The 10,361-nt window shown below is 42.9% G+C and overlaps 1 protein-coding gene across 1 annotated transcript; it reads right to left on the bottom strand.

Moving 5' to 3' along the window:
• Window positions 1-340: 340 nt before the first annotated feature.
• Window positions 341-10,129, bottom strand: LOC129715227 (alpha-1,4-N-acetylglucosaminyltransferase-like). Its single transcript, XM_055665086.1, has 3 exons — window positions 8,638-10,129; window positions 4,649-5,109; window positions 341-1,950 (listed from the first exon to the last, which is right to left on the bottom strand). The coding sequence occupies exons 2-3, from the start codon at window positions 5,075-5,077 to the stop codon at window positions 1,348-1,350; spliced, it is 1,032 nt and encodes a 343-aa protein (XP_055521061.1). The 5' UTR covers window positions 5,078-5,109; window positions 8,638-10,129; the 3' UTR covers window positions 341-1,347.
• Between the last annotated feature and the right edge of the window lie 232 nt (window positions 10,130-10,361).

Below are 10,361 nucleotides of genomic sequence, written 5' to 3'. Positions count from 1 at the left end.
GAATATCTTCGGTACGCATGCAAGCTGCCTCAGAGACTTTCAGAGCTTCTACTTTCATAAAGCTTCAGCACACAGTCTTTTAATGAATATTTTCTTTATTGTAGATATAAAAGTAAGATACATCCAAGGTTTTCCGACTTGTTCCAGCAATCTTCTTCGAACTCCAGCGCATTGCTTCAGATACTAGAAAACTCCTCGTGTCTTCTTCTTCACATGAGGCTTGACATGCTTGACATGGCTCGACATGACATGGTCGAAGGATAAACCTTCTCCCTCTCCTGTCCAAAACGAATTCTCAACTAAACTAACACGCAAGCAGTTAAGCTGCATAAACATGTCAACAAAATAGAGAGAGTACAGAGGAGATTTACTACAATGTTGCCTGGGTTTCAGCAACTAAATTACAGAGAAAGGTTGAATAAGTTAGGTCTTTATTCTCTGGAGCACAGAAGGTTAAGGGGGGACTTGATAGAGGTCTTTAAAATGATGAGAGGGATAGACAGAGTTGACGTGGACAAGCTTTTCCCATTGAGAGTAGGGAAGATTCAAACAAGAGGACATGACTTCAGAATTAAGGGACAGAAGTTTAGGGGTAACATGAGGAGGAAATTCTTTACTCAGAGAGTGGTAGCTGTGTGGAATGAGCTTCCAGTGGAAGTGGTGGAGGCAGGTTCGATTTTATCATTTAAAAATAAATTGGATAGGTATATGGATGGGAAAGGAATGGAGGGTTATGGTCTGAGTGCAGGTAGATGGGACTAGGGGAAAATAATTGTTCGGCACGGACTTGTAAGGCCGAGATGGCATGTTTCCGTGCTGTAATTGTTATATGGTTATATGGTTATAAGAGATTACTCCCTCTAGCTGGTAAATGGACAGCATGGTTAAGGGTGAATGTCTTTGTCCGCATGCAAGCCCACCATCAGAGACCTTCAGAGCTTCTTCACAGATAAGTCTTCCAAAACACAGTCTTTTGATTAGTAAATTCTTTATTGTTGATGAAAAACATTACGATACATCCAAACTTCTTCCGACCTGTTACTATAATCTTCATCGAACTCCAGCTTATCACATTAAACGATAAAAAAATCCTCGTGTCTCCATTACACTTCGCATGGTTGAAGGGTAAACCTTCTCCATGCTGGTTCCAAACTAAACTAAAAACTAAACTTTTGTGCAAGATACATAGCCCCAAACATGCCCTAAAATATGTCATAAATCCCACCCACAATATAACGGACTGTTTAAAATTTAAAGACACATGCCATCATTAATGACACGCAAAACAAGCCAAATGGTCACTACACACTTTTAGACATACTAAAAACAAGGACATCAGGACATAAATCACCATAAACTATGATTCAATTGAATGACATCTCTGTATGCAGTTGGACAATACAACTGGAAAAAATGTTCAATTAAAGATCCACTTCCAGCAACGATTTGCTTTTTATCTTTTCTATTCATAGAATTCCAGACATGTGCTCCATACGTTGCTGAGAATTTCCGCTCTATATCCTTCTTTTTCCAAGAAGAGTAGTACTTCTTCCAATCTTGAAATGTGATTGGGTAGAACCGTTTTGTGATCCATATAGAGATGCCGTTGCATTCTTTGCCAATGAAGGGAGCTAGATTATTCGTCTGACACCATCTCTTCAGCACACGGGTAAGCAGTTGAGGGCCTTGATGACCCCAAATATGTCCAATGTAATTGGCCACAAAATCTTCCATGCAATTCCATAAAACAGGATGATGCCTATGTGAGAAACCTATAGCCCCATTACTGACAGTTTTAAAATGCTGAGGGCATGTAAAGTTAGCAAACGGTATTGGCCTCATTGATATAATATCAGTATCCAGGTAGATGCCCCCATATTTCCACAGCAGTGCTAATCTGCAGCCATCAGAAAACACATGGGTCCAAAACTTCTCCTTTTCTGGATTTACCTATGGGATAATGGACAAAAAAATTTCAATTCATTATCTTAATTTCCTTTCTTTCTAAACATGCAGTCGTTCTTTCTGCATTATTTTTGTCTCTTCCTCGTGACACAATCCTTTATCAGTGAAATAATTGAATATAGAAGTTGGGATGTTATGTGCAATTGTACATTACATTGGTGGCACACCTCTTAGTGTATTGTGTTCTGTTCTGATCACCCAGGGATAGGGAATGATGTTGTTGAACTAGTTGGGCAGGTTAGGACTGTATTCCTTGGACAACAGGAGACTGGGGGATAATCTCATAGAGCTATGTCAAATCAGTGGAATAGATAGGGTGAATGAACATAATCTGAAAATGTATGAAAAGAGGCATAAGTTATGGCAGAATATTTAATAGGAACCAGAGACTCAATTTTTTCTAACTGGGTGGTGGCTACATGGAACGAGCTGCCAAAGGAACTAGTTGAGGCAGCTTCAATAACACAATTTCAAAGTCAGACACAAAATGCTGGAGTAACTCAGCGGGACAGCCAACATGCCTGGAGAGAAGGAATGGGTGACGTTTCAGGTCGAGACCCTTCTTCAAACTCAAAGACATTGTTCAGGCACATGAACAGGAAAGGTTTAGAGAGATACGGGGTGTGATAATGGAATAAATTATGTGGGAGGTAAAGGGAGCATGTTATATAAAATGTCTCCATGTCGTATTTCCGTCCGCATTGCGGCCGACCATCGTGGAGTTGGCGACCTCTTGTTTCAGATTCGGATTCAGATTCAGATTCAGATTCAATTTTAATTGTCATTGTCAGTGTACAGTACAGAGACAACGAAATGCACTTAGCATCTCCCTTGAAGAGCGACATAGCAAACGATTTGAATAAAAAAAATATATAATAAGTGTCCGGGGGGGGGGGGGGGTGGTGATTGGCAGTCACCGAGGTACGTTGTTTAGTAGAGTGACAGCCGCCGGAAAGAAGCTGTTCCTCGACCTGCTGGTTCGGCAATGGAGAGACCTGTAGCGCCTCCCGGATGGTAGGAGGGTAAACAGTCCATGGTTGGGGTGAGAGCAGTCCTTGGCGATGCTGAGCGCCCTCCGCAGACAGCGCTTGCTTTGGACAGACTCAATGGAGGGGAGCGTGGAACCGGTGATGCGTTGGGCAATTTTCACCACCCTCTGCAATGCCTTCCGGTCGGAGACAGAGCAGTTGCCATACCATACTGTGATGCAGTTGGTAAGGATGCTCTCGATGGTGCAGCGGTAGAAGTTCACCAGGATCTGAGGAGACAGATGGACCTTCTTCAGTCTCCTCAGGAAGAAGAGACGCTGATGAGCCTTCTTGATCAGAGTAGAGGTATTGTGGGTCCAAGAGAGGTCATCGGAGATGTTGACTCCCAGGAACCTGAAGCTAGAAACACGTTCCACCTCCGTCCCGTTAATGTGGATGGGGGTGTGCGTGTTTGGGAGTTCTGGAGCTACAAAACAGCGTAGCTTGTGTAATCTAACATCTTGTAGCGGGCAATCCCTTTGCCAGGGGACGGCCTTCGGTGTTCCAACCTGTGGGAGCTGCGGACTTTAACATCGTGAAACCCTAATCAGGGACCGATTTTGGAAACTCGCCGCAGGAGTTTCGACCGTCCCGTTGTGGGAGCTTAGACCGCCACGACGTAGGAGCTCAATCGCTCTCGACAGCTTATCCAACCTCTCCATATAACTCAAACCTCTAGAACTGATAATTTCCTTAAAAATCTTCTTTGCACCCTTTGCAGTTTGTTATTTTGACTGAAATAATCCAATCCATACAACATAGTGGTCATTAATATCTATTTTAAACATTCAGCAAATTTCAGAGAGACTGGGTCAACTTACTCCCAGGAAGACATGCACACTCTTCCTATTATGTACATGTCCAAATGTATTTTAAGTGCTGTCAGAAGTTGCCTCAAGCACTTCCTCCAGCTCATTCCATAGACAGACTTTGTGGAAAATCAGGCCTCATGATCCTATTGTGTGCATTCACCTGATCCATGTCCCTAGCAACATTAGATACATCTATAAGATCACCCCTCAGTCTCAGCTTCAAGAACAAATTCCTACCCTGTCCAACATCTTCCTATAATTTAGTCCTTGTTTCCTGGTTAATATCATGGTAAAGCTTTTCTTCACACAATCAAACTTAATGGAATCTTTCCTGGGTGATCAAAACAAACACAAAACTCCAGCGCCTCACCAACTTCTTGTGCAACTGCAGCATCATCAACATCCTATACCTAATGTTTTCACTAATGTAGGCCAGCATGTCTCATTGTTATCACCTCCCCACAGCCAAGAATTGATCATTGGGGACTCCACTTTTGCTTCGTCATTGGTGCCGCCTCAGATTTGTTTTAAACCTTTTCATACCCCTAGTTACTCTCTCCCCAACGCTCAGTCTGAAGAAGTGTCTCGACCTAAAATGTCACTTATTCTCTTTCTCCAGCGATGTTGCCTGCCCAGCTGAGTTACTCCAGCATTTTGTGTATATCTTTATGTCTAAAACTTTCTTCACCACCCTGTCCAATTATAATGTTAGTTTCAGTGAAATATGTACTTGTACTCCTATCTCCCTCTATTCTACAGCCTTCCCCAGGGCCCTAAAATTCACTGAGAAAATCCTAAAATGACCCAAAATGTAACACATCACACTTTCTTCTTATTGGTTACCTTTCGATGCCAGAATTTCAACGAAGTATCATCAAACAGTTCGTTAGCGTTTAAAGGTAGAAGAACAACATTCTTCATTGAGGAGAGGAACGGGATGAATCTGTACTTAGGCTTTGGATATTGGCTCAAGTTGCCACTGAACCCCTTCATGAAGAAATAGATTGGTTTATCTGGGTTTTGACGAGCAGTAGACTCCACTGAGCACATCACCAATGGCTTCAGCTCCACCTTGTCTGTTGTTTCCACAAACATAATCCCAGGATTCAGGAGTGGACGAGGATCATCCATGGTAGCTTCATCTTCCACTTGTGACATTCTTACCATGTTCTTTTGAACATTTTGTTGTGTTTGCAAATGCCAACTTACATACAGCAGAACACTAGCTCCATTAATGACGATAACGATAAATATCTGACGAATGGGAATCATGGTGTGGCAATGAGGTGTTTCTCCAATGGATCCTGTGAATTAATAAATCAAAAAGTATTATTCCCTGAGCGTGGAAGAGCCTGAACTCTTTGGAATCAATACTAAAATAGGTCCTGATGGCTATATCGGGAGAGATTCATTACTGACAACAACAGCAGATAGCAGTGTTGGGAACTCTGTTGGGGATTAACAGCACCCGATCGACCATCCAGAATTTAATACCTTCTGCCTCACCCTCTCTTTGTTTGACTTAGCTCACCCCAGCATCAGAGATGTTGTGGTCGCAAGTCCTGCCTGTGAATCTTGGGGAGGCGGGTAGACATGAGCTGTGCACATTGAGGGTGGGCGGCGGAGGTAGGATTGCCTGAGGATGAAAGATCAGTGATAAAGGCATTCGATTTTTGGATGGAGGGAGAGATGAGGTTTTTTTTTGGCAGCTGGCATTGAAACAATACAGTTCCTTGTCTGAAGAAGGGTCTTACATGAAATGTCACCCATTCCTTCTGTGCCGAAATGCCTGCTGAGTTACTCCAGCATTTCGTGTCTACATTAAATGAAAAACAATGCTGGAAGTAATTTTAATAGGACAGGCTGCAATATTTTCAATCAATAACATTTCATCAGATTTCTCAACATCCTTGTCAGACAGGTTTGTGAGCTTTAATTCTGCCACAACATGAACCTTGTTGCTGAAGGGTGGAGGTCTGTGGTGAGTGTGTGCCTCATGGATCAGTACTGGTGTGGCGGCTCCTAAGGGTCGTGCCATCATACTGCCGAACCCCTCGGCACAGGAGTGGTGCAGTCCGGAGGTGGCCCTCAGGCAGAGGGTTTAAAAGGCAGGGGTTTGGGTGCCATCTTCCTTTGGTTTCGTCTTCCCTTCAACCGGGAGGAATATAATAAAGGTGCTTCTCAAAAACACTGGACTTCGTGCCTCCTTTTTGAGACCCATGCACCACATTGGTGACCCCGACGTTCCATTGGCGTCATGATGGAGAGACGAGAAAGCCCTACCTCCTCACACGCCAGCCCGGCCCGGGCTCTAGACGCAGTCGCCATTAAGCTGCCCAACTTCTGGACCACCCGGCTGCTCATCTGGTCCCATTGCTGTGAACCTATGAGGTGGTTGCATTTTGGGAAGTCAAACCTGGCCAGGAACTTCACAGTGAATGATAATGTATTTTAGTTGTGTTGTCAAGCAGAGAGAGTCTAGGAATACCAACACATAGTTCCCTGAAAGTCTTCCAGGTGAAATAGTTAAGGCAAATTCAATTAGAACATATAAAAGACAATTGAACAGGCTCATCAGGTTGGGAGAAGCACTCAAGCTTCACGTTCATAATGGGAACTGTGCAGGAAGAATATCCATGACCTCACTGGATTTGCCAATGATCCAAAAATCGGAATCCCTCCCCCTGAAGCTAATTGCATACCATCTGATGGCATAGTGGAAAACCAGCAAGGATCATGGATTGGGTCAGCAATAGCAAAACCAGGCATGGATCAAATCAGCAATAGTGATTGATCTACAACAGAAACATAGAAAAATAGGTACAGGGGTAGGGCATTTGGCCCTTCGAGCCAGCACCACCATTCAATATGATCATAGCTGATCATCTAAAATCAGTTCCTGTTCATTCCCCATATCCATTGATTCCTTCAACCCTGAGAGCTAAATCTAATTCTCTCTTGAAAACATTCAATGAATTGTTCTCCACTGCCTTCTGTGGCAGAGAATTCCACAAATTCACAACTCTCTGGGTGAAGAACTTTTTTCTCATCTTAGTCCTAAATGGCCTACCCCTTATTCTTGAACTGTGACCCATGGTTCTGGATTCCCCCAACATCAGGAACATTTTTCCTGTATCTAGCCTGCCCAATCCTTTAAGAATTTTAATATATTTTTTTACAAGAAATTGTTAATCACAGTGTTAGCGTGGTGACTTGGAAGAAATAGGAACTGAAATTAGGGTTGACTTTTCAGTGGAAGATTGAAAAGTATAGAGGATGATTCCTCAAACAACTTTTAAGATCTTAAAATTGTGCTTGAAATCTAGGTCATTAAAGCATTCATATCCATAATCATCCTGGTGGAAAGAAAAGAGATCTAAAAAGCCCCATGTTTTTAACTTGGCTTCAGCAGAACAGTATTTGTTACATTCAAGTTCATATTTGGTAGTAAAACCTGTCAGCGACCTTATATTCCCATAGAGCAAAATCAAAAGATATCAAACCATTGAAATCTTATTTAAAACGCGAGAAGTTACTATAAAAGGAAACAATTCATGCAGAATATTCTATTCAGATGGTGATATTATATTGGATGCCTAATGTTTAGTTGAAATTCTAGATATGACTTAAAAATCAGATAGGTAGAATGCTGGAATAACTCAGCAGGTTAGGCAGCATCTCTGGAGTACATTGCTATGTGACATACCGTGTAGGGACCTTTCTTCAGCCTACACTTCGTGTTCCTTTGGATAAATTGTTTTGATGCAATCATACTTTTCTTGCAGAAAATTTTAATCACACTGGAGAACAGCACGAGTGTCGAGTGTGAACTGCAAATGATACAAGGGGGTCAAAACAAAACAAAAGGGGGAAAGCTGCAGGCGTGCAAGATATATAATGACAGAAGACAAACTGGTTATTAAAATTATAGTGTAGGAAGGAACTGCAGACATTGGTTTAAACCGAAGATAGACACAAAATGCTGGAGTAACGCAACGGGACAGGCAGCATCTCTGTCGTGAAGGAATGGGTGAGGTTTCGGGTTGAGATGCTTCTTCAAACCCTTCCTCAGACGAACCATTCTTCAGACTCTCAAAAAGGGTCTCGAGCCAAAATGCCACCCATTCCTTCCCTCCAGAGATGCTGCATGTCCCACTGAGTTACTCCAGCATTTTATGTCTATCTTTAATTAAAATGATAGCACAGATCCAAATTTTGTTGATTGATTATCTCGGTTGCTTAGTGAAATCAAGGATACAGGATAGAACATTCATAAACTACCAAGGCATGTTGTGAGCAGAAGAGAGACACAAAATGCTGGAGTAACTCAGTGGGTCAGGCAGCAAAAGAAATAGGCGATATTTCAGGTCAAGACCCTTCTTCAGACTGAGTGTCAGGGGAGAGGGAAACGAGGTATGCAAAGGTGCTGAATAAATCAGAGCCGGCACTTGTAACCCAGTTACAGTGGAGACCACATTGGTACAGTGTTGGCTGTGGAAGAGGAGAGATAACAAAGGGATATGAACAGTGAAACTAGCAGGACAACTAGGGTGGGAGAGGGACAGAGAGAGAGGGAATTTAAGGATCACTTGAAATTAGAAAAAAAAAAATTCTGCCCAAGACAGAAAGCTCAGTATGGGAATGGGGCGTTAAATGATTAGCAACTGGAGGATTTCTAGAAATTCCATTGTTATATTTTTCCACAGTTCACTTTCCATTTGAAGATATCAACAGAACCCGAAAACATGGGAAATTAAACACTTTTTTCCAAGATAAGAACCAAAGTACAGTATAATTCCAAACTAAATATGTTTAAGAGCTTTGTCACTCACCTGTTTTAAACTGGCAGTATCAGTGAAGACGTTTCATGAGACTGTGTTCAGTTGTTTAATTTCCATTTGATATCTTCAGTTTATGTTTGCGTAACATAATTTACATAATGGATGTGGTCAAAGAGAGATTTGATAATTTATGGATGTGACACAAAGAGCGGTTTGATAGAAACCATATAGTAACATGACAAAGAATGTATTGAAATGGAAGGAATTGTCAAATGCAGGAAGTAATTTTAATAGATCAGGTGGCTACATTCAGTCAATGAGGAAGGAGAGGTGAACATTTTGTGAGAGGAATAGTTTGAATAGATGTACGGAGTCTTGCGTAGATTAGGGAAATTGTGAACCAGAGGACATAGGTTTAAGGTGATGGGAGAAAGGTTTAATGGGAACCTGAGAGGTAACTTTTTCACACAAAGTGGGTGCTTGTAAAGAGCTGCCGGAGGACTTTAGAGAATTCTTCTTTAGTCTGGCTCTCACTGTTTTCTGTTCACATTTTCAGCAGCAATTGTCTAGTTAGTTAGTTCATTAAATATCTCTGAAAGCAAGAAAAATCCGGAGACCTCTGAAGATACTGTGAAGTTTTAGAAGCAGATTAAGGCCATTCGGCCTTTCAAGTCTACACCATTCAATGTGTCTGATCCATCCTTCCCTCTCAACCCCATTCTCCTGCATTCGCCCCATAAAACCTGCCACCCATGTACCCATGGCAGTTACGCTTGCTCAGCAGCAGAGACGGTGGCATCATTCATTCTCAAGATGATTTAATGTCCAGTTTTCCTTCATTTGAATTTCTTCTTCCATTTCCATTTCATATGGAAGCTTCAAAGTAGCCAGTGTGGTCTTGCCCACGTTCTCCACAAGTAGGGTGTCAGGGGATGACATCAGCTTCGGCAGTGACCATACCGACAATCGCACTTGGGTGAGTTCACATGGTTTATTTTATTTACAGTGGTAAAAAGGCCTGGGCCACATGGGGGCTCTGTCCCTCGTTGTCAGAGCGCATGTGCAGTGATGCTGACAATATCGGGCTTGTCCCAGCCGCTTAGTCCTGGTCTACAGGGGAGGAGGCGTGTCAACCTCAGGCTTCTTCGTTCAGTTCGCCCTTGTTTCGAGAGGATGTGCGGACGGTACAGGATTCTTCCTGGCAGCTCAGCGTTGGGCTAGAAGAGGCGATGCAGGTGGTCTCTGGATTATCCTGGTGGCTATTTGTTACATCTGTGTGTGTAAGCACAATCCCTCACTGTCTATGGGCAGGCAGATAGTCTGGCATTTTAGGCTTGCCCCAAGCCACTCAGTCTTAGCCTCAGGTAGAGGTGTTGGTGTCTCTCTCTTGTTTCCTCGCAGTACAGTATTGACCACATGGTGGCATTGGTGGTCTCAGGTCTCAGGTCTGTTGCTCAGTCTTTTTCAAAATTGCGACAGGGAATGCAAATACTCTTGTCTGCCCCACAGGCTGGAATGCCTGAGTTTTCATCGGGAGCAGGATGATGCTCCCAATCCCCTCAGACTCCCCCTCCCCCCCACACACCCCCTCCCAAACATCCCCCGCTCCCCTTGTTTTGGGCACGCCCAAATTCGGCATCATTTCCCCTGCATCTAGCCTGTCCAATCCTTTACGAATTTCATACCTTTCTCTAAGATCTCCTCTCATCCTAAATTCCAGTGAATACAAGCCCAGTCAACCCATTCTTTCATCATATGTCAGTCCCGCCATCTCA

This window comes from Leucoraja erinacea, unplaced genomic scaffold (genome assembly GCF_028641065.1).
Source record: "Leucoraja erinacea ecotype New England unplaced genomic scaffold, Leri_hhj_1 Leri_1063S, whole genome shotgun sequence".
Classification (NCBI taxonomy): Eukaryota; Metazoa; Chordata; class Chondrichthyes; order Rajiformes; family Rajidae; genus Leucoraja; species Leucoraja erinaceus.
This window is presented reverse-complemented; position numbering and strand designations above follow the sequence as displayed.